This window comes from Pteropus medius, unplaced genomic scaffold (assembly GCF_902729225.1).
Source record: "Pteropus medius unplaced genomic scaffold, Ma_sr-lr_union100, whole genome shotgun sequence".
Taxonomy (NCBI): Eukaryota; Metazoa; Chordata; class Mammalia; order Chiroptera; family Pteropodidae; genus Pteropus; species Pteropus medius.
Genome location: NW_024344378.1, coordinates 51800052 through 51824624, shown reverse-complemented (window position 1 = coordinate 51824624; position 24573 = coordinate 51800052). Strand labels below are relative to the sequence as shown.

Genomic DNA, 24573 nt, shown 5'->3' with positions numbered 1-24573 from the left:
GAGAGGCTCGTGGATTTCCTTGTTTACACAGAGCATGAGTGGGGAGCTGGATGTTTTCATAGATGCGTGGGGCCCAGTGGGGAGGGAAGAACTTGGAGTCACCCTTCTGCTCTCCTGTGTCTGAGTCATCTTGTTCTTGCCTTGCCTCCATGCCATTCATTTGCCTCCTTCCAGCCTCTCTGCCCCAAGTAGACACTCTCTCCAGGGCGAGGGCCCTCCCCAAGTTGGGCCTCAGACGGCGAGATTGTCAGCACATTAGGTCACACATTAGCCCAGCGATGGGACTCCCGGGTGACCATATATAGGAGTGAATCTTCCTTGGAGCTGGCAGCCTTGCCGCTGCTGCTCACACTTGGCCTTCTCACCAACGCCAGGGATCAGGCCTCAGACGCTGGGCATCACACAGTGAGCAAAGTGAAGTGGCCAGGATGAGGCTGGGCTGTCACAAGGTGGGCTCTTGCTGAGGGCCACAGACAAGAAGCCACAGCTCACAGGGTTGGGGAGCCACGGCAAAGCCACCTACGTACCGAGTCCAAGGGCCCAGGGTCAGTGCTCTGGTCATTCTCAATCTCGCTGCTCACCAGAATCACCCGAGATGCTTGAGATATCGGCCTGAGTGTGATAAAGCCCTCAGATCAGTCCAGTGTGCAAAATTGAGAAGCACCGAGCTTTGCAATGGTCCCTCATGGGGCAACGGTGACATCGGTGAGGAGGCCAGTAAGGGGGGTGCAGCGGGGCTCCAGTCCCACTGGAGATGCATCCCATCCTGGCTCCGGTCAATCGCTGCTAAGGATATACCACCTGGGGTGGGGTGAGGGGCAGGGGACTGGAAATACAGGTTGTTATGTCAAATTTTCCCATTTTTAAATGTTGACAACTAGTTCGCTAACTGTTTAAATCATACAGGTCAAACCATATATCTGTGGGCCAGCTCCAGACTGCAGCCTCTGAGATGTAGCAGAGAAAACAAGTGTGAGCCCCTGGAATCATGATCCATGGATAGGGGAGGGGTGCGGGACAAGCAGGAATAGAGACCCTTGACTCCTTGTCTTATTGGGGTGCACAGCAAATCCTGAAAGCCACCAAGCCCTTTCCCGGTGTATTGGTTATTGGTATAAGGGGAGCATTCACCTCCAGTGCCTGCCGCAGTACATGTGAAACGGCAGCAGGGCCAGAGTCAGCCTGAACACGGGTGGGTGTTGAAGATGGGTGTCTGCCAGCCAAGCAGATGAGTGGGGAGGGGACCCATCCCCAAACAGAGTGGGAGGAGCAAGGAATAATCATCAGTGAGTGCAGACACTCCGCCAGCAACCCAGCAAGGAGGCTGGCCTCCCTGGGAAAGATCTGAGGACATGGAGCCTGCGTCTGTCTCAGAGCACCCCTGTCCCCAAGTCCTGCTTCCCCCTGGCGGTGTGAGGTTGAGCAGTTCCATGCCTCTCCGAGCCCCAGATTCCACAGGGACAGTGTGCAGATAAGATGGTCCAGTAAACATCACATGGCTTGGCACCCTGGGGACCCAGGGATGTGGACCTCTTGCTCCCACTGTTTGTAGCTCAGGCAGAAATGCTTTGCCAGAGATCACACAGGAAGTCAGAGGGGGAGCCTGCCTCCAACCCTAGGTTCATTTGCTCCCCAGCAGGCATTTACTGAGCACCCACTGTGTGCTGGGGCTGAGGCCCCAGGTTCATGCTCAGTTTTCTGCCCTTGTGTGTCAGTGTGCATGTGCCTGTGTATTTGTTTTGTTTTGTTTTCCGTGGAAAGAAAACAAACCCAAGGCAAACACTGCCTGCGTTTCGACATCTCCCAGAGCCGTGGAAGCCAGGAATTCCCCTGGACAGGAAGGGTTTCCGGTTGGACTTAATGTCTGTGTCCAGAGGCTGCCAGCTTCTGAGGGCCAGGAGAGCAGAGTCTGCCGCAGAAAGGGGTGGCAGGGGACCCAGAGAGAACAGCCCAGCTCTGGGCCCATCCCTGCCTCCCTTCTAAACTGATACCCACCTCACCCCCATATTTCTGTCTGGGCTGAAGTTGAGGCCCCCAGTGAGGAAGGGTTCACCTGGGGTCACCCAGAAGGCAGGTGGCAGAGCCAGGATTTGAACCTCAAGTTTTCACTCCCAGTGCAGTGTTTCAGAGGAAGACTTGGGGCTGAGCCCCAGGCAGCAACCTGCACCCAGAGTTGCAAAGGTGAGGCAGTAAGTGAAGTCCCCAGGGTCTGAGATGATCTAAGGAACAAGTAGCTCCAACTCATGAAGGCCTTGGTAAGAAGCCCTCTCAGTGCCTGGTCTAGACATTGAACGGAGATCAGGCCAGTGCCCTAGGCCTGGGGGGAGAAGGGGGCAGTGCTCAAACATCCCTCCTCTCCCACCTCGGCACCAGAACCACTGGTTGCTCAGGGCCCCTCTTATGACCCAGGCAAGGCTCCCAGCACCACCCCCTTCTCGGAATGTGTAATGTGGAGGCTCCATGTCCTTATCTCCAAGCGGGGTGCAGGGAGGGGGCGGGGGAGGGAGTCTGGCAACCAGGATGCACCTGCTGGCTGCAGTGAACATCAGGCAGTTCCCGAATATTCTCCACGGTAGCCACTTCCCTTCCCACCCACCCTGCTGTAGTTCCTCACACCCCGTGTCTATTGGGCTTCTGTACTGGGTCCAAGTCACAGGCCCGTCTCTCCTGTGTCCTCCTAACAGTCCTGACAGGAGCCAGGGCAGGGAACAGTATGTTGATATGGCACATGGAGAAATTGAGGCCTGGGCAGGCCCTGATGCCCAAGACTGAAAAACACGGCCCTTGCTGCACCCTCTGGCCTCAAACTCTGCTGTTTCTGATCCTGACAAGACTCCAAGTGGATTTCCAGGTATCTGTTCAGGCCTTCAGCAAACCCCTTTGGTGTTTCCTCAGGGCCAGCCCAGCACTCTGTGTCAGGGCTGGGCCCCACAATGGGCTGGGGAGCCAGGCCTCTGCCTGTCCCTAAATGCCCTGACCCCAGTTTCAAATACCACCCCCCCAGCTGCTTTCCAGCCAGTGCTGCCTGGGCCCGGCTTCCCCGTGGTGTTTGAGACGGGGAGAAGAGAGATGGGAGGAGCAGAGACAAAGGGGGCTTCGGGCTAGGGGAGGGCTTGCCACCCCTGGAGTCAGGCTTTCCCCAGAGCTCTGGCCAGAGCCAGGAACAGCCTGTCCTCAGAGCAAAGGCCCCTCTGAACATTTCTCCCCATTTATCCAGAGATGTTAGGGGTCCTGTGCTTACCCCGCCCCTACCATATACATTCACACACATACGTACGCATCTTCACACACACACGCCCATACCCACAAACACCTTTTGGGAGTCCTATGGGGTGGGGAGCCCTGGGGTGCCCTCTCTGGCTAGAACAGTGCAGTGTCCACGAGCCCACACCCTCAGTGCAGCCCCTCTCCCTAACCCCTCTTAGCCGAGGGTCATTGTTAGAGAGGAGGAAGCTCTGGCCCAGAGGGTGATGGACTTTCTGTAAATCTGTCCCCATCCTTCCCCACAGACCATGATCTGGGGCCCTGGAACCCTCCAGTGGGTAAGAGAAGCCAGGCCCACCCCTTGGCTCAATGCAGTGAGCAAAGTCTGTCCTTGTGTCTCAGTGGGGAGAACCATGCTTTTTTTGCCAGGTGTGATGAGAGCACTGGGCTCATGTGAAAATGTCCCCATCAATTAAGCACTAGCGTATCTGTGGAAGAATTGAGACCATGCCTGCACTTTGTTTCCAAATAATATAGAATATGGGTTGGGCGGCTGTCAAAACGAGACTGGCAAAATGATGACAATGTCTGAAGTGAGGAGATGGGACCTGGGGACCAGTCGTATCTTTACTTCTGTGTGTGCTCCTTTCCTGGGCAGGAGATGAGCTCAGAGGTGAGCTACGCCAAGGAGGTACACCACGCAAAGTGTGGGATCCCCAGATATGCCCTCAAACACACTCAGAGCCCTCCACAATCCTCTAGGGCACTACACGGCCTTTACTTATGCATCTCCAGTGCCACTGTGGCTTGGCACACAGTAGGGTCAAATGTGGAATAAATGAATAAGTAAGAACCAATCGAACATCCATCAAGCCCTCTGAGTGCCAGCCATTGTGCTATGTGATTAACATGCATCATCTTTTTCGATCCTTGCAACTACCCTGTGAGGTGGGGGCTAAGATGAGTACTATTGTACGGATGGGGAGCTGAGATTCGAACAAGTAGAGTGACTTGCCCAAGGTCATACAGCTAACAAAACAAGAGCTCCTCACTGGGCCCCCTCCCAGAGCCACTTCCTACTCTTCGCCCCCAGACGAAGTCAGGTCCAGAACCTAATCCCTGCATCCCGCAGCTGTGCCACTCTCCGACTGCCAGGCAGCCAGGCTGGCCTGCCATCAGCCCCTCCACTCTGCCCTGGGCCCCTCAATGCTGCCCAGCCCGGCCTGCCAGCCTTCTGCAGTAGCTCAGAGCCATTAACCAATTAATGCAGTCCCCATGGTAGTTATTGCAGGCTCGTGTAGAAATCAGAACTCAAGCCAAGCTCCCCAACACAGCCCCCAATCTTCCTTCCACCTCTGTCCTTAAAAACTTCCCAAAGGGGCCCTTTTCCCAGTCGCAGGGGGAACCCTGCTCCTGCTTCCATTTCTCCAGGTCAAGCCAGGCCACACACTTATGCCTTCCATCCTGGACACTTGCTCATCCTTGCCCTGCCCGCTTGGCCCACAGCCTCCTGGAGCCCTGGACAAAGGCCAGTCACCCTCTCTCTTGGTCCAGGAAAGAAAGCAGGTATTTCTCCCTATCCCAAGCACTGCAAGCTGGGATCTGAGAAGCATTCTCTTCAACCGCCTTTTCAACATCTCCCCTCTCCCACCTCTGGTCACTCCTTGATGTTGGGGCTGGCCCCCACAGCCCCTCCACACCCAGCTTCTGCAGCCCAAGGGACAATTTGGGGTCCAAGTCCTGCCTCGTGTGTCCGGGACCGTGGTACCTGCCTCGACCTCCATCTCTGCCTCCCTGCTCTCACCCTGGCGGGGACTCTGGAGTCAGATGGTCTGGACACTGAATCGCAGCTTCGCTACTTGTCAGCTATCATCTTAAGGTAGTCACCTCTCCTCTCTGAGCCTCAATTCCCTCCTGCGTAGAATAGTAATGATGATGCCTGCCTATCTACCTGAGGGTTGTTGTCACAGTTAAACAAGATATGGAGGCAAAGTGCTTGGCACCTGGGATGTGCTCAAGAACTGCTACTTACTGCACTGGTCGCAGAGATGGTGATAATCATCTGGGCCTGTGCTGCCTCTGCAATGAGGTCCCCATGGGTTCCCCTCTGCCTCTGCCTCTTACCTGTCAGCCCTTGAGCTATGGGTTCTGAAACCTTCACCTTGATTTAGATGGCGGGAGATTAGGAGCCCGCTGCCCCCTACCATGGGACTTGGATCTGTCTAGTCCTTGGCCTGTAGGTCATTCCTCTTCCTTTCCCAGGTACCTACATCTTGTTCAGCTCTGACTGGCTTCTGCCTCAGTTTCCTTCTTGTGCTGAGGCAAAAAAAAAAAAAAAACCCTCATCTAGCATGAAACTAGGCCTCCTCTTCCTGGGAACCCGACTCCAGCCACACCTCACAGTGGGGACTGCTTTAAACAGTGCTGCCCTGCTCAACCCTACCCCACCATCCTTGCCAGCTCAGAATTCCACAGCTGGGATAGGCTGGTCCCCTGCTGCCTCCTGGTGGCGGAAGCTAACAACTGCAACTTCTCTCTGGTGGCAAAGCCAGGTAGGGAGCAAAAGATAATTTTTTTTTCTTCCCAAATTTTAGGTGACTCCTGACCTCCCCAGCACAGGGCTACCCAGGTCTCATGCGCCTATTTTGGGTAAAATGTCAAGTGGTAATATCTGAGTTCCTCCCTTGATTATATAAATAATACAGACACAATGTGAATAACACAGAAAAATAGAAAGTAGGATGTGAAAATTCCCAGTAGCCCAACTTCTCCATTGCCCAGAATCTGGCCATATCCTTCCTTGCCTCTTTGCTTGTGATGTACACACACACACACACCACACACACACACACACACACACACACACACACACACACACACACACACGTTAACGGGATTACACTTGATATGCTGTTCTGCGACCTGCGTTCTTTAACATCATCTTTCCTTGCTAGCGCAGGTATCTGCCTCATTTGTTTAACAGCTGATTGTGTTCCTTTGTTTGGTAACGTCTTTATTAATTCCCTACTGAAGTATTATTGTTTTTAAAAAATCAATCTTTTTTTCTTAATCATCTTTCTGTTTGGTGAAGTAGGAAGATCTGGAGTCAGGAAAGCCAGGGTCCCAGGCCACTGTCTTTGATCACATCCTCGTGCCCCTCCAGGCCTCAGTTTCCCCATCCACATGCTAGGGCTTTGAGCTCCCTCTAGATTCCTTCGCTCTGACTATCCCTTTGATCTGTGATTCCGCATTGGGTTGGCAAAGCTTATAACCTGCCCAGGGGTCATCTATACAGTTTTGGGGCTGGTGCAGGAAGGGGGCCTGTGAGCCCCAAACCTCTCTGAGGTCTGGGGCCCGGTAAGCACTTTGACAATTGTTGAGAGGAACTATCTGGGGTGCTATCTGCTTAGAACTGAGAAGAACTGCTGCCCTTGTGGGTGAGGCTGAAAAGGCTGAAGTCTGACCCACCTTCCTCTTCCGGTGCTCCCTGAAGGCCCCCGGGTGGGCTGCTTTCTCCTAGAGGGGAATATGGGCATCTATATCTAGATTCCTCACCCCCATGCTGATGTGGTATGTTACAAGTAATAAGAGAATGTATTCTCCTTGTAAACAATTCAAACCATGCAAGAGATGGTTTCTGCTACTGGCCAAGATAGAGAAAAGAGACTGGATTTACACTCCTGCTTTAAACAAGTAAATCAACAGACAAAATATATGATGATGGTTTTCAGACATTGGACAAAGCAGCCCAAGACAGAGAATACAGAGAAAAGGAAAGCAAATGAAATGAGCCCTAACGTTGCAAAGCTTACTCTGCATAGACAGAGTTTCCAGATCACTGTACAGGGGAGGGGAAGCCACATAGAGCCCAGGGAGCTCCCATGGTTGCAGAGACAGAGTTGGGAATTTAGGGATGCAAATGTCGGGAAGATTTTCTGATCAGAGTACTGGAGAGAAGAGAGCTGAACTTCGAATAGAGAATGTCCTAGAGAGGAGGATCCAGAGAGAGGGCTTCCGACATGTGCATTGTTCCCCCAAGTCTTCAGCTGGAAACTGATGAGCACGCATGTGTGAGGAAATTACCTAAACCTGCTGAAAGGACCTCCAAAAGGAACAAGCAGAACTAAATCCTCAGAGCTCACAGGGGCCAGAAATAGTCTGAGTTCCCACCAGCCAGACTGCAATACCTCATTATAAACAGGGCAGAGTACTTAGAATGATCTGACCTCAGTGGTGGAACAAAATTAGTCCTTGACTAAACGATGCTCTGTTCTCTTCTAACCAAGCTCAAAAGCAAGCCACAAAAGAATAAAACCGTTTCCAAATAACTTATCTGCATTCCAGAACAAAAGAATATTTATAAAAATACTAAAAATATTCAATACTTAAGTCAAAATGCCTGGCATCCAATAAAAGTTAGGTATATAGAGAAGCAGAAATATATGATCCATAATGAGGAGGAAAAATTATTAAAAACAGACACAGATATGAAACAGATGATAGGTTTAGTAGACAAGGATATTAAAACAGTTGTTATAACTTTCTATTCCATATGTTCAAGAAGGTAGAGGGAAGCATGAGCATGTTAAAAAGAAACATGGAAACTATTTTTTTTAAAAAACCTAAATCAAACTTCTGGTGGGGAAAAAAAATTATTTTCTGTTATGAAAAATACATATGAATGGGATTAACAGCAAATTAAAAGAAGAAAAGATTAATGAACTTGAAAACATAGTTACAAAAATTATTCAAAACAAAACGCCCAGATGAAGCTTTCTCTCCCTTCAGCTCTCAGTCAAGGATTTCCATATCTGAGTGGAAAAGGCAGGCCAATAGAATTTCTCAATTCTTCCAGCTTCAAATTGAAGAGGCTAAATTCTGCATGAGTATGGCTGAGATATTGGGGGCTCCTCCTTATACCCATCTCTCACACATAGGATAGAGACTGTTTCCAGTGGAACAGGCCAAGAATACTGAGGCCCTAATGACCTCTGCACCAGCTCACTAGGGCACAGGTTCCATGCCAGGAGAAGCAAACCAAGATTATCAGTGGCTACCACACTGCCCAGCTCCCAGAGTAGTGGTCAGAGATTTTGCCCAGGAAGGGAAGCAATCCATAAAGGAAGAGAGTGCCAAAGTTCTATGCAAAGGAAGTGATTTTATTTTATCTTTTGAAACAGAATGTAGGGACATTCAAGCCTATGGTCATCTTGAAAACAGTAGATAAATTGGCCTTTGCCTATGCTTCAAAGGATATCATTAAGAAAGTGAAAAGATAACTCACACAGTAGGAAAAATATTTGCAAATCATATATCAGACAAGGGACTTGTATCTAGAATATATAAAGCGCTCCTACAACTCAACAACAAATACAACCCAATTTTGAAAATGAACAAAGGATTTGAATAGACATTTCTTCAAAGAGATATACAAATGGCCAATAAGCACATGAGAAGATGCTCAACATCATTAGTCACTGGGGGAATGCAAATCAAAACTGCAAAGAGATATCAATTCACACATGCTAGGATGGCTAGAATCAAGATAGATAACAACAGTGTTGGTGAAGTTGTGGAAACGTTGAAATCTCCATACCTGGCTGGTGGGAATGTAGAACTTTTATACCTACTTTGGGAAAACTGTGGCAGTTCCTCAAGTTGTGAAACACAGAGTTGCCATTTGATCCAATTCTTACACTACATATAAAGTGGTATGCTATTATTTGCAGGAAATCTGTGATAAGTTAAACTACATATTGTAAACTCCAGAGAAACCAATAAAAATATAAAATGAAGAATTAAATCTAGTAAGTCAATAGTAAAGATAAAATGGAATTATTTGGGAGAAAAAAAACTCAATCCAAAAGAAAATAAGAAGAGAACAAAAAGCAGATAGGACAAAGAAAAAATAAATAGCAAGATGGCAAATTTAAATCTAACTATATTGATAATTAAATGAAATATAAATGGTCTAGACATTTAATTGAAGGGCAGAGATTTTCAGATCGGATAAGAAAGCAATGCTCAATGCACCACATAAGGTCCACTGTCTCTTAACTCTAAATCTTCCTCCCTTTATCGCCCTGTTTGCCACCTGGAATTATATTAAGCTTTATCAATAGAGAGCATAGGAGAAGCACTTTACTCTTCAGAGTTCTCTTTTCCCTTTAGTAGGTAAACCCATGTGATGGTTAATTTTTTTTATATTAAATTTCTCCTGTTATAATTACTGTGTTGTTTTTATACTCTGTTTGGACGTATCCAACATAGAATTTACACTGGGAATGGTCCTGGGAGATAACCCCACAAAGATAGGATTTAGAGATTTATTTGGCTGTGCTCTTGGACTTGAAGGCAGGGACAAACTACCTGCCAACAGGAAATGGGATTCTGGCAATGCATGGCATGTAGTGACATCACAATTTATCATGCTATCACCTATGATTAAGTGATGAGAGAAGCACGCGCCATGGAGGCCAGGTGGCTGCAGCATTTGGCTATTCATGGCAGTAATGATGACCATAAGGACTATGGTATGGAATGAATTACTCAGAGCATGCTTGATTGTTTACCAAAAGAAAATCGCAAACTCATGTCCTTTAATTCTCAGCTTAAGTTATGGGCTGAGAACCAGAAAGCTTCCATTGCACTAAAAAGATTTTCTCATTTCTTGTAGGCACTGGACGATCCACTTAAAATAAAACAAAAATTTAATTGTGTAGGTTGACGAATTACAACATCATTTAAATTCACAGTCTCACTAAGTTTTTCAAGTGAAGGGCATTGTTGGGAAAGAGTGGGATCCCGACATTTGTAATGGGGACATCTCATTGGATCCAAATAAAACTAACAACTTGAACCCTCAAGTCACCCTGTTCCTCTCTTGCCAGTAGAAGTAGCTTACCCTACTGAGAATAGGCTTCTTTGCTTAAAAACACTGTGATAACTTCACCTGGGACAGATGCTTTCAAAGGTGATGCCTAACACCCACCATGACCACTTCCATAATGAGCTTAAATCTCACTATTTTCTAAAGGAACAGGAAGACTCCCAAGGAAACAGCTTACACATCCTCACAATTACTAATACAGATTTTTAAACAGATTTATTAAGATACAGTTCACATCATATAACTCATCTATTTAAAATGAAGAATACAATGCTTTTCAGTATATTCACAGATATCTACAACCATCACAACAGTCAATTTTAGAACATTTTTATCATCCCATAAAGAAACCTCATAAACGTTAGCTGTTAGCCACTGATCTTCCCCCTCCCCTTACCCCTTCATCCCTGAGCGACCACTAATCTACTTCCTGTCTCCATAGATTTACCTGTTCTAGACATTTCATATGAATGGAATCATATATTATATAGTCTTTATGACTTGATTCTTTCACTTAGCATAATGTTTTTAAGGTTCATCCAGGTTGTAGCATATATTAGTGCTTCATTCCTTTTCATAGCCAAATAATATTCCGCTGGATGGATATACCACCTTTTGTCGATTCATTTTCCCATGGAGACCATTTGGGTTGTTTCAATCTTTTGACTATTATCAGTAATGCTCCAATAAACATTTGTATACGAGGTTTCTGTGTGGACATGCTTTCATTTCTCTTGGATATATACCAAGGAGTGATATTGCGGGGTCATGTGTTAACTTTACGTTTAATCGTCTGAGGAACTGCCAGACTGTTTTTCAAAGAAGTTGAACCATTTTATATTACCCCAGTAGCAATTATTTCCTCCCATGTATCAGTCATTTTTCACTTTCCTGATGGTATCCTCTGAAGCACAAACATTTAAAATTTTAACATTGGTAAATTCCAATTTATCTATTTTTTTGTTGTTGATTATACTTTGGTGTCATACCTACAATCCTTTGACAAATCATGGTCATATCCCTCAGCCATGCTAGATTTACCGCTGAGTTCATCAAAGGAATTCTTCATTTTTGGTATCCTATCTTTTTCTTGTAGCATCTCCATTAGACTCTTTCTTATCATTTCCCTCTGCTAAAAATTATGACTCATCTGTTCATGCATGCTATCTACCTTTCCCACTAGATCCTTTAAATATATTAATCACAGTTATTTTAATGTCTCTATCTGACAGGGTTATATCTGAGTCTGATTCTGTTGATTACCTTACTTATTAACAGTGAGTTGTTTTCATTCTCTTTTGTGCCTTTTCATTTTTTTCATTGAATGCTGAACATTGCTCTACAATAGAAGAAGACAGCGATATGGTATGCACACCGAAAATGGGAGTGCTGCTTCTTGTTTCAGGTCTTTATTGTGAGGAATTGAGTTGATCCATTCAGGAGTTCAGCTGGGTTTGGGTTTTGTTGTTGCTGTCCTTGCCTTCAGAGCCTCACAGGTGCAAATTCCTGTAGTGGTGCCTTGTGCTTGAGATGGAGCTGGGGTGCTGAAGGGTTTTCTCAGTGTTTGTACTCCACTCTTGGCTTTCTGGAACATAGAAAGTATCTCCCTCCATACTTTCTCTTCTTCTCCAGCTGTAGACTAGGCTTGGTGTGGGGGCAGGAGGGCTCTCTGTTGTTGTGGTCCAGCCTCGGTGTTCGGTATGTCTTGGGTGTGAGTCTGCCCCTTTCTGCAGTGGTAACTGATTTCCAGTTGGTATCAATATAAGATCTTGGGCCCTGGATGGTTCCTTGTCCATCCCTGAGGGTTATAGAATTTTTTCTTCTACCTTTTCTCCAGCCAGTGAGTTTTTACTTCTCCCTGAGGGTAAAGAGAGTATTTCCTTTCTCTCAGTGGATTAGGAGAGAAAAATCTAAGAAAGTGAGCATGGCTTCATGTCTTTCTCCAGGAGGCAAGGATCACCGCAGGCTCTCCTGGTCCTCTACTTGTATCCAGTCCTTCTCCTCAGCATCTAGTGCAGGCCTGGTGGGAGAGACCTTGTAATGAAGTCATTTTGAAAAGCTATCACAAGTCTGAGGAAAAAATATTTCAGATAAACACATGGTGTTTACATGGCATCACATATCTCTGAGAGCATGTGTATGACTTGCTGCCTCATTCATGCATTAGGTACCATGTGCCAGCAACAAGTCAATATCTTGTTTGTATATTACTTAGGCTCATGCTTTATACAAGAAATAAGATCAGCCTCAGGCCCCGTGCAGAGTGCTAGAAAGAGAACTGTACACACACACACTCTCTCTCTCTCTCTCTCTCTCTCTCTCTCTCTCATTAAAAAGGAAAAGCTCTGTGAACTACACACAAGAGCCACAGGCGATGTGACCCTGAGATCCCACAGAAATCACTACAGGGCCAAAAGATCACGTCTCAAAGGGCTATTCCTCAAACTTGTCAATAGGCACTGCTGCCTCCTTAGAGTCCCTAGAGGTCAAGAGAAAACTCCACAGGGACTGAAGTGTGACCTCAGACTGGTCTGGAAGGCCTCCATCAGAAAACCTCTGGACTAGTAGGTCCAGGTTCCAGCCTTTGCTCTGCCAGCTGACTCGCAGGCTCACCTTGGGCAATCATAGACCCTCTTGGGCCCTCAGTTTACCCATCTGTAAAATGCTGGACTAGGTGAGCAGTTACCAATTATTATTTGGCTCAAGATCCCATTATTCAAATGAAATTCCTTAAAGAGCCCCAATGATAAAAAATGGAGTATACCTTATCGAAAATGGGGTTCAGAGGCCCATGCACCATCCTTGTTCTACTCCGAGGACCCCTAAGACTCTTGAGAATTGTTTATAAACTGCTAGGCCGGTTGAGCTCCCAATCCATGCAGGTGAACTGACTTCATGGAAACTCTCCATGACTCCAAATGACTCAATCCCAGCCGTAACTCAGTGACTGCATCAACCTGTGACTTCACAAAACCTGACTTGGAACCCCATACTCCAAATAACCCAACTCCGGCCACTGACTCAGAATGACTACAAGGCCCTGTGACCACATATAATCTAATTCAGGGACCCCAATGTGAAACCATTCTAGTCACATTGTGAACAGAATGCGATTAACTGTTATTCAAACTGTACCATATCTGGCTGTTTATAAGGAAGCTCTTAATTTTCCTCTTATCCCCTGTTCTGCCTTCCCTGTGAATTCAGAAAAACCTAGAAGTTAATTCCAAACTTAAATGGTAAATGCAGGATAGTAAAGTCCACGCCTTTAGAGATCTTTATCTAAAACCCTGACACATGGAAAATGTCATCATCCTTGTCACTCCAGAAGGCTTAGCTATGCTCTTTACATGCATCACATCTGACTCTCGCCACCTTGTGAGGTGAGCATTACTGTTTCCCCATTGTGCAGCTGAGGAAAACTGAGGCTGAGTCACCAAGGAGAGCTGGGATTCAAGGCAGAGCCAGTGCTCACGGATAGGTTATGGGTGCTGAGATAGTTTGAGCACATTTCCTCACCCGTAAAACAGGATGACAATACTAATACCCTCATGGGTGGCTGGGGTGATTAAATAAAACAATGCATGGAAATGCCCTCAGCACAGTACCAGACAGGGGGTAACTCAATAAAGGCTGGGTTACAGACACTGCTTCCTAAAACCACAACACCAGTCTTTATAGAAAATAGGATTTATTTAAGGTGAACATCAACAAATGTTTCTAAAGTATATTATATACATAAAAAGTAGATTTAAGTTAACACAGAAAAATCAAAGCCTACCAGGAAATACACGTTTATTTTCTCCTGAGCACACGGCACTCACAGGCCATTTCCTTTTCCACACAGGGATTCACATTGAGTAGGCACAGTTCGCAGTGGCTTTGTTCCCAGGTTCACCTGCTTCTACCCCCAGGGATTCTCCTCAGAAAACAACAGCAGCAAACTGACAGGATTCACAGTGGCTGGGATAAAAGGCCTCAGCCACGAGTCCCTTCACAAAGCCTTGATCATGTTTCCAGAGGCCATGCTCTGGAGTTCTGTGGCCTGGGCCAACAACTTAGGTCAGACCACAGCATGGGATAGTGTCACAGCTTCGTCTCCAGGCAATCTTGTTAATTAAATTATTCTAATTAGAAAGACACCATTAAACAGACACAAAACAGCATTTTTTTGCAGCAACTGGCTTTCCTAGTTGGTCAAGGACAAGGCAGGAACCTGCACTGGATGCTAACCCATCACCACCCCCCAATGTCCAAGGCATAGGCGAACTTGGGCTGAATGATCACAACTGATGCGTGATGAGGAGTAGTGACTTGATGTCCACGACAGGGGTCCAGAAACAGGGTCATGAGGAAAGGCGGGCCCGCGGAACAGGCTGGAGGGTACTGAGGAGGTCTGACATTCCTGAGAGGGCTTTCTCGAGCACATGGCCACGGTGGAGCAAGCACAGGCAACTCGACGGGGCAATTTGCTGGGAGCCCAAAGCAGCCACCTAGGTGAGTCGACACATGTGCAGCTGATGCCAGCCTAGTACGCTGGCCGCAGGGGGTTAGTTCAACTGGCCGCAGTCTGTGATGACAATCTTCTTAGATGTCTTCCCATTCTTGGAGCCAAAAGATTCTATTTTCTTCACAACATCCATGCCTTCTTTGACATGGCCAAACACCACATGTTTGCCATCCAACCTGTGAGAACAGGTGAGCCAGGTGAACAGAAACAAGAGTAGTGCAATGTCAACCAATGTCATGGTCACTTGCTCACGGAAATGCCCACCAAAAACAGCAATTCTGAAAGGAACTCACACTGAAAAGCTCGATCCACTCCCCAAAGCTCCCGATATCAAGCCTTGCTGAAGTCCCCAAAATACACATGAGGATGCCTCCTTTGAGGCATGTTCTGCCTCTCCCTCACTGTGCGACTCTGCCTAGTAACCTCATCTACAAAAGTGAGTTATTCTTGTTCTGCTCAGGTTGATAATAGGATATTGAACTACACTGAAGAAAAAAAAGGTCCGTATAAATGGAACTATTTTAACAGTCATGAATTATGAGGTGAGGGCCAAGATAATAAGGGTGGTGAAACTATGTAAGTCTGGATCAGTTCTCAACTTGAGTTCCAAGAATCTAAAATGCAGCTTAGCACAGTGCCAGCAAGGCCAAGACTGGTTATAGCCAAGGGAAGAACTGCAGGATCTATTAGGGGTAAAGAGCGGGCAGAGCCAGCAACGACCTGCCCAACCCCGACATCCATGTTCCTTCTGGCTTGGAGGCTAGAGATGGCTAGTGTCCACCTACCACCCGGGTCTCCCTAAAGTCCTAAGAAATGAGCCTTAAGTCTTAGCTCCTAGCCAGCTGTTGTCCCCTCAACCCCAGATGTTCCAGGGCTGGGACCCAAGGGACTTTGGGCAGAGAAACTTATCCCTTAGTGGAATATTTATCAGGGAAGACATCCCTAAAACCCATGGGCATGTGGGAAAGAGGTCTTTAAGGGCTGGTGGCTAGCTGCAGGCCTATGCTAATGCCTGATGAAAACTCTGGTGTGACATCCAAATGTCTACCACAGCGTTTCCCAAGGTGCATTCTGTGGTTGAGATAAGCCTGGGGAACAACAGGTTAAACCAGGCAAACGGGCTTCTACTACAGGCCATCTTGAGGACTGGTATGTCCGGCAGCATTTCCCAAAGGTAGTGAGTGAGTGAGTGAGTGAGTGTGAGTGTGTGTGTGTGTGTATGTGCGCACGCAGAACACACTGAGAAAATTCCAGCTAACAGCAACAACAGGAAGCCTAATTAAGACAGAGCAGCAAGAACAACCCACAGTTCTCTCAGTCCTTTCAGGAACTTTCTCTCATATAGACACGCAGGCCTGGTGAGGGCTACAGTTCTAGAGCAGACAGTCTAGCCACAAACTACCTTTCCCTGAAAGCACTCAAGCCCTCCTCCAGCTAAACGCGTAGAGGCCCAGGATCCAGAAGCGGGGAACTCACCAGTCTGTCTTTATGGTGCAAATGAAGAACTGGGAGCCATTGGTGTTTGGGCCTGCATTTGCCATGGACAGGACACCTATAAAGACAAGCAGGAGTGAGCCACGCTGACCCAGGAGGCATCTCACTCAAAAGAGCAGATGGCTCAAACTGCATCAAGGACATTCGAATCTGAAGATCCTAGAGCTCAGGAGAGAACCAGGGCCCAGCGGACGAGCAGTTTCCCAGGGTGTGTCCTCCGGAGCCACAGCAGGAAAGGGCCTTGTGGAAGCTCTTGCGGTAGAGCCGGAGTGGGACCCTGAGCAATAACTCTAGACTTTTCCACATTGTACCTTGGGTCTTAAATGTGACACAATGCTGGGGTTTTGCTTAAAGGCCCTCCCACCAAGTTCCCAAAGAATAGTTTGTTTTTAAACTGAGAGCTCAGAATGAAAAAGCTCTAGGAAAACCCAACAAATCAACCTGAGTGCTTAAGGAAGACAGGCACACCATTATATATTGAATAATTCAGCAGTCCCCAATCTTTTCGGCACCTGGGACCGGTGCTCCTATGAGAATCTAATGCTTGATGATCTGAGGTGGAGCTGAGATGATGATGCTAGTGCTGGCGAGCGGCTGCAAATACAGATGAAGTTTTGCTCACTTGCCCCACTGTTAACCTCCTGCTGTGTAGCCTGGTTCCAAACAGTCCTGGCCCTGGGTTTGGGGACCCCTGGAGTAATTAATGACCAGACTGCAGCTTCCCTGGCCTGCTGGCCATGGCAGAAGCCGGGTCAAAACTCAGAGAACTCAGACCACGGAGTGGCAACCCCTCACTCACCTGGCCCCACGTGCTTCAGCGTGAAGTTCTCATCAGGAAAGCGGCTTCCGTAGATGGACTTCCCCCCTGTGCCATTGTGGTTGGTGAAGTCGCCAGCCTGCAAGTGCAGAGTACTTTCTGAGTGACTGCCACCCAGGGCTAGCAGGAGGGTGCTGCTGAACTGCTGGGGTCCCCCAATCCACCCAAGTCCCACCCTGACAGAAGCCCTTCAAGCAAAGCAGTCAAAAAACATCCAGTAACATAAGAACTACTAAAATAATAAGGAAAATAAACAAAAATAAAATAAAGTTTAAACATTTTCTGCCTGGTTTCCTAATCGTTCACTTTTTGTCTGAGCAAGTTTTTAAATGATCCTCAAAGATCTAATGCCCAATGACATGATTCTTAGTGACCCAGAGTTTTCTACCCACAACTCTGAAAAGATAAACAGAGAGGTGTCCAGGGGCTCCCATTTCCACATCTGCTCTGTGGGAAGCAGCAACAGCTGGCATAGAGCCGGTTCCCTATGCTGAGCCCCTTCCCTGTTCCGACATCGTCCCCTCACCAGGCCCAGTGGCTTCCCTCTGCCTTGCATTCCCAAGACAGAGTCCACCCAGGGCCGGCAAACTTCCTCAGGGCTCGCCTGATGCTTCCATGGCCAGAAGAGCCAGTGGTTGCCAGTCCCAGCCATGGCGATGTTGCAGTTTTCCTGAGACAGGATCTTCAGGTGACCTGACCAGCCTGGGTGAAACATCCACAAATGCTAATAAGATGTCCCTAAAGAGGGACAATTCAAAACCCTGGCACAGGGCCCATGGTGCCGCCACCTCATGCCTCAGAGCCCTCCAGCTTCGAAAGTCCCCACCCTTGCCTGCTGCTGTTCAGAAGAAGGCCCTAGCCCAGCTCAGGACACCTGCTTCAGCTCCTGCTACATCTACAGCCTCAGGCAGAGCTGGGAACTTCTGCAGCAGAAAGCTTGGCCAAGCTTGTCCCACGCCACAGACTCCTTGTCCCTCCAGGCACTCGCCACATTTGACACATCAGCAAGCCCAGGTCCAACTCACTGCTACTTACCACAATATGATGACAGTCATCAGGGCAGAGTAAGGGGGATGGGGGAGAGAATTCAGGCTAAAAGGACTACCCCTGCCTCTACATCTGCTGGCCTCAGGGTATGAACCCCTGACCCAGCAGGGGCTGACCTAAGAGAGGACAACCCCCAATGTAGCTCGGGTCCTGACCCCTGGGGAAGTTCGTGCTGTCAACATCTACCCCAAACCTCTGACACAGCAATACTAATGCTTCTAACAAAGAGACAAGACCTATGACTAAAGAACATATTCATTGAACCAAGAGAGATGCTCTTCTCTGGAAAAAGAAGCTCCAGTCCAGACCTGTGTGTTCTTGTCTATACCCCATCTCTCTCTCTTTGCTGCTTCTTCTTCTCCAATGTCAAGTGTTCAGTGTAACAAAAGGGACACAGTTAGAGACACAGTCTGAATACACTGCTCCTCCAAAGCCTTAAGACCTACCCCCCATGCACAATCATACCCAATGCCAGTGCTCTTTCCACAGGTTCAACTTTCCCAATCCAGCTGGGCAGGGCTGTCCTGCCACTTGCCCTGTTGCTTAACTTCTGGGGCAGGGAAGGGTTATGGCAGCCTAGACAAGCTCAAGCCTTTCAGGGCAAGAGGACAGACCAAGAGAGTAATTATAGTTCAGTACTTTCCAGGCACCAGGCACATGCTCACTCATTAAATCTCATCATACCCCCGTGAAGTGGCCCCATTATTATCCTCACCTACAGAAGAGGAACCTAAGCACAGAGAGGGCCACAGTACCTGGCACATGAAGGATGGAATCACTCTGTGAAATGTGGAGCCTTTGTAGCCAAAGCCCTTCTCCCCGGTACACAGGGCTCGGAAGTTCTCTGAGGGTGGAAAGAAGGAGGTCAAAAGAGAGGTCAAAAGAGCCAGGCCTCTACTCCAGGAGCCACACTTTGTTCCAGCCAGAATCCCTTCTAATCCCTCAGGTAAGCAGGCCGTGGAAGACCCTAGGTCTGCCCCCTGGGTCTGCTCTGCCTGTGTAACCTGGGACAAGTCACATTCTCTGACATCGGTGGCAGAGCATACACTCCTGGTTGTTCCACTACCACGTCAGTGGACAGGGAATCCAAAGGCTGCAAACCACCATCCTGCCACATCAGGAAGCAGGAGGGAGGAAGCTGTCTCAGGGAAATTTACATGTGCCTTCTACTGATACTGAGGCAGCCACCAGACTGGTGGGCAGGGCCAACACTCAGGCCCAGAGAGGGACAGAAAACTGCCCCAGTGCAGCCAGTGGCTGAGCCATACACAGAACTCCCATTTGGTCCCAGGTCTCCTTGCCCAGACTTCTCTTGCCAGCCCACCCACCTTGCCTTGCCCCTTTCTCTTCTACCTAGACCAGATTCAGGAAGCCCCAGGCACTGTCTTACCTGCTGTCTTTGGGACAACATCGGCCTTCAGCTGTGGGGAGAGAAGAAGGTCAAGAGAAGATGGTCAGTCCAGAAGCAGGGGAAGGAAATTTCTCACCACTGAACCTCCACAGTGGCCAAGAAGACTGAGAAAACACCAGGCACTATTCCATTCCTGTTACTCCCAGCACTACTTAGGAGGCAGGCTAAGCAGCTATCATTTCTGCCAGCCGCTTCCAAATGAACCCAAGGCTGGGAGGAGACAGCCTTGGTTTCCCAACCTGTCAGAAGAGTTCACAGTGTCATCCTGGCCTACTTCCCTAGGCAGAACTATCAAAGCTACTATAGCTGGGCCCAAAGCATCAGACTCAGGGCCTGGAGAGGGCCCGGGAAGGAGTCAGTCCAAGCTCCTCAATGTGCAGATGAGAAACTGAGGCTCAGAGACAGACAGTATGAGTAGCAGTAAGGGGAGGCTGAAGCCCCATCCAAGTTGGCCTTTTGCCTCCCAACTTCAAAAGCCGCCTTAGCACCAAAAAATTAAAACAGACAGGAGCAGGGAGGCATGTTCCAGAAGAGGAAACAGGCTTAACTGAGGCCCCTTCATTCAAAAGAGTGCCGAGCTTGAAGGCTACACAGAGCTTCCTCTCTCTGTTATTTTCTGGACTATTTGCTTCTTGCTTTGTCTTTTTAAAAAATGGCCCAAAGAGTCAGGGGCAAGAATTGAGTGTGCCCCTGAGCGGGTGGCTGGGTTTTGAGTTGGGGTGATGGGCTCCAGGCACACTGCCCAGATTCCGAGGGCCATCCTGGGGTCCACCTGGTGGCTGGAGCCAGGTGCCTGCCTAGATCGCACTGCGGTGAGGCAGCGGGTCCCAAAATACCTTTGCGCGGGGAGATAGGCCCGAAGGCGAAAGGTGGGCGGGGCGAGGGGAGGAGTGCGGCCCCGCCCCGCCTCACGCAAAGGCGGCCAAGTGAGCGCCCAGCTCCGCCTAACCGTCCGGACTCGGATCCCGACCTCCACCTCGGGTCTAGCCTCCGACCCCATGAGGTCACGGAGCCTCTTGCCCACCCTGAGCCGGCCAGTGGGCCAGGCCCTCACCGTCTTCGATCTGACCTTGAGCCTTCTCCTCCACACGTGCCTCCCCGCCTCCACTGCTCCAAAGTTCGGAGGGATACTGGCAGCGACCAATCCGACGCCTCTTTATAGACAGGGAAACTGAGGCCCAGAGCCCAGGAGCGAGAGGCAAGGTCACTCAGAGAGCCAGGCACAGCGCCGGGACGAGGTCCAGGGCTTTCCCGGGGTCGCCCCTCACGCCCAGTTCAGCGCGGTGCAATCCAGCGGTCTCACCTCTAGCACCACGCGGCCGAGCGGCTCCCCGTCGGCGCCCACGTCCAGGTACACTAGCGGGTTCCCAGCCGAAGAGGACGGGTCCCGGCCGCTGCTGCCGCTGTAGGCGCGGGCCGCGGCGAAGCGCAGCGGCAAGGAGCGCGGGACCGAAAGCAGGCCGAGCAGGCGGGGGCCGCAGCGCAGCGCCAGCATCACGGCGCGGGTCGGGTCGGGGCACGAGACCAACGGTGCTAGAGGGGGAAATAAAAGAAGCGAAGGTCACGCGCGCCCGGAGGGTCGAGTCTGCCGCTGCCGCGCGCCGCCGCTTTTATTGGTCTGGCAGTTCTCGCGGCCCCGCCCCCGCCCCGCCCCCTTCGAACCGGTCCTCGGGCGACCTCTGCCGGCAGGGCCTTGGAGCGTGAAGTCCTTTGAATTTCACCAGTGCCAGAGATCTGAGCGACAGGCACGACCTCGCAAAAGAAGGCCGGTTCCAGGTTGTGAGGGTCCCAATAGATGAAATTTTTAGAAAGGGGAAAAAAATGTTAAAACGTGGTTAATTCCAAAATATGGGCATCTGTATGTTTTTATTTGAATATAACAAAAGTGTTTGAGCCCTTTATATAGACCACCCCTCCCCCCGACAGGACCCGCAGACAGAGACCAGGAGAGAAGGTGGCACTAAGAGTCGAAGAAAGTTGAAGATGAGAGGTGGGATTAGAGTGAGGGGAGGCAGGAGGAGACAGGCAGAGACACCTCTCCTAATGACCACAGGTTTGTCCTAGCTTAGGCTTGTTTGCAGATTCTCTTCTTGCAAGACTGGAAACTCTGCCTGGGCCTGTCATGCTCCCACAGGCCCTCAGCCCTCCACCAGAACTGAGTCTGACTTCCCCTCCTCGACCCCACAGACTGACAGGCCTGGTGCAACCAGGGCAGCCGCTACCGGCTCCCCTCCCACCCCCACTCACCTGAAACAGACCTCCCATGGACTGCACCGAATCTGCAGATAACACAGCACAGAGGCCATTACATAGGGAGTGCAAGGAAAAGTGAAAAAGGAAGACAGGAATAGAAAGAGAACTGAGTAGGATCCACAGGAAGGGGGATTTACCCCACATGCTGAGGTGGGCTTCACAGAAGTGGGAGGTATGGGAGGCCCAAAGTAAGTGAATAACAATCAGGGGTCCTGAGAGAGTATGTAGACCAACACCTGCACCCTCCAGATGGGAAATTGAGACCCAGAGAGAGGAAGGCACTGTCCAGTGCTAGGAGAATCCTGGAATCCCTGTGCCAGGCCTCTCTGGACCTCAGTTTCCCCTCTGGGCCTCAGTTTCCCCTCTGGAGAATAAGAGTGTGATGATAATCCTTTCCCTGCTTTTTTTCCCAAGTATGTTCCAAGGATAAAATGAACAGGAGAGAGGAATTTGTCAACTGTTAAATACTATGCCATGAGCATCAGTGATGGACAGAGTCTAAACAGTCTTTGCTCAGGGTTTGGGGCTCAGACAGCAGTGGGTCTCAGCTGCAGAGGCTCAGAGGTCTCAGGGGCCAGAGAAGGGGGTGGTGGCTGGGCCTTGGAGTCAGGTGGACGTAAAATGGGACCACCTCTGGGCTTTTCTGCCCAGACTGAATTGGTTCCTAGGAAGGAACTGGACAGCAAAATGCTGGCCCAAGAAAATTCATGAAGTCAGAGCAGAGTGTGTTAGCCTCTTGAGAATGCTGGTTTGGCCTTTTCTGCAAGTTCACGGGTTCCTTTTCTGTATTTCTGGCCTAGGAGAGGCTCGTCACTCAGTGAAGCCCCAGCTGCATCCTGGAGCCCATTTTGTCCCCAGGTCCAGCTCAGGATGGGGCCTCACTCTTTCCTGGAGAATGGCTCCTCCTTTCTTATAATTGTGCCTTGAAAGAGAACAGGCCTGAGTGGGGAGCAAGCTTACCTCCTGCTCCATCTGGGCCTTCCACACATCTCCCAGATCCCCCCGTATCAGAGCATACTGTAGATTTGAAAGAAGAAGAGAGGAATCACCCTATACATCACCCTACACAATTCCAGGCCCTCAGCTTACACAGCCTTTAGCCATGCCAAATGGATCAGTGGTACCCTATTGTCCCTCAAGGAAGTTCTTGGAGGGCCTCAGTTTATCCCTCACCCTGCTGAAGTATGAACAGCCCTACCCAAGAAAAGCTGCCTTCATTCACTTAACCACTTTAGTTCTCAAAGCCTTTCCCCTTAGCCCGCCCATCTGCTCTCTACTACAGCCTAGGCAGTTTCATTTTACAGATGGGGAAGCAAGGTCCCAAGAGTTGGGGGAGTATTGGAGCTGGGAGGGGTCTATCTGACTACAAGATCAGGGATCATTGCATATGTCCAGCCCTCTCAGTGTCATCAAAGAGCTGATTAGTGAGACAGGGTAGAAAGGGTAAGAGAGACAAACCTTGAACAGACAGCACAGTAAGATAGAAACTGAGGAGTTAGGCTGGGGGCTGTGGAGGATGGGGACCAGGGAGATGTCTTCCTAGGGGGGTTAGCCTGGAGACAGCTGCATTTGAGGGGCAGAGACACAAAGATGTGGAGAGGAGATTCCAGAGGGGGAATGAGCCAAAGCCAGCCCAGATCTGGGAGAGGTCAGGGAACCTTCAAGGAAAAGCTGCGACATTGACCGTGAGCTGAAAGGCTTTGGGTAGGTGGGGGAGGGTGCTGGCAATCACAGAAGGCCCTGAAGGCTAGGCTGAGGTCTAACATTATTGGATAGAACTGGGAATCCATTAATGGTACAATGTCTTCATCCCTAGGACCTTGGACTGAGAACCAGCCTCCTTTACTCATGTTACTCCTTCTACCCTGTTTGGAAAATCAAGCATCATCACTACCTTCCTGCCTAAGCCAGAGAAAAGTTCCACTTCTCTTACAGATTCAGCTGTGAAGTCATCTCTACCTGTACTGTCATCAGTGGCATCAGGAATAGGGACAGTTTCTAGGCTGAGCTATGAACTGAAATATGTCCAGCCCTTGAAGACTTCTGGCCCAGGTGAGACCAGCCAGGTGTCAGCACTCATCTGGCTCTGAGACTATTTATAGACTCTGTGTCATCCTCAGGAACAACAGTTACTGTATCACTCATCCCAAGAGGCTTCTTATTCACAGTGTAATAGTTTTCATCACCTGGGGATCCTGTAACACCAGTCTTTAGACCTCACATAGCCAAAGAACAGTCAGGTCATGCTGGGCTCAGAGATGGCATTCAGGAATTGCAAACTCAGATGCCTATGGGGGTCTGCAGGTGACATACCTAAATGGAGCATTCTGGGTATGGCTCTGGTGAGTAAGGGGAAGTGCCACTGTGTCCAGGCACCCCAACTAAAGGATCAGCTACTGCCCAGACCAGCCAATTACTGTATGTGAGACTATGGGTCTACTATAGCCAAGTCTCCTAATTGTTCAATAAAAGCTAAAAACTTTAGGTTTTATGGAAATCTCTCAATTTTTAAGTGCTGGGAATGAATTTTAAAATAAAATTAAAACACTGAAAGAGCCAGAAACAACATATTCACAACCTAGATGGGGCTTCTGACCTAGTGGTTTGCACGCTCTAATCTCCAACTGTACACGTAAAAGAACTGAAGCTCAGAGGACAGGGACTTGCCCATGGTCACACAGCTGGAAAGAACTGGGACTGTAGTCAGACTCCCCTCTTCACTCTCACTAGGGCCCTTTCCACAAGATTCACTCAGCAGACATGTTTTCAAAGTACCTATTATGTGCCGGGCTTGAGCTTTACCCTAGGGATACAGAAGGACAAGGACGGGGACAGGCAGTTATAGTGCAGCATGATTATAAATGCTGCTGAATATGCCTCTGCCAGGCAGCCCATGAGCTCTGCAGGGGTGAATGTTGTGTTTGTCTTGGGCTTGAAGTTCTGGGTGC

General features: G+C 49.0%; 1 protein-coding gene and 1 long non-coding RNA gene across 2 annotated transcripts; one reads left to right on the top strand and one right to left on the bottom strand.

The window, feature by feature from the left end:
• Nucleotides 1–13767: 13767 nt before the first annotated feature.
• PPIF (peptidylprolyl isomerase F) lies at nucleotides 13768–20975 on the bottom strand. Its single transcript, XM_039872215.1, has 6 exons — nucleotides 20676–20975; nucleotides 19352–19382; nucleotides 18717–18805; nucleotides 16897–16993; nucleotides 16080–16155; nucleotides 13768–14779 (listed from the first exon to the last, which is right to left on the bottom strand). Exons 1-6 carry the CDS (start codon nucleotides 20865–20867, stop codon nucleotides 14644–14646), a joined length of 621 nt encoding a protein of 206 aa, XP_039728149.1. The 5' UTR covers nucleotides 20868–20975; the 3' UTR covers nucleotides 13768–14643.
• LOC120609583 (uncharacterized) lies at nucleotides 20092–24109 on the top strand. The gene is made up of 2 exons (XR_005654803.1): nucleotides 20092–20723; nucleotides 23442–24109. It is a non-coding gene; the product is annotated as an uncharacterized LOC120609583 (long non-coding RNA).
• The last annotated feature ends 464 nt before the right edge of the window (nucleotides 24110–24573 follow it).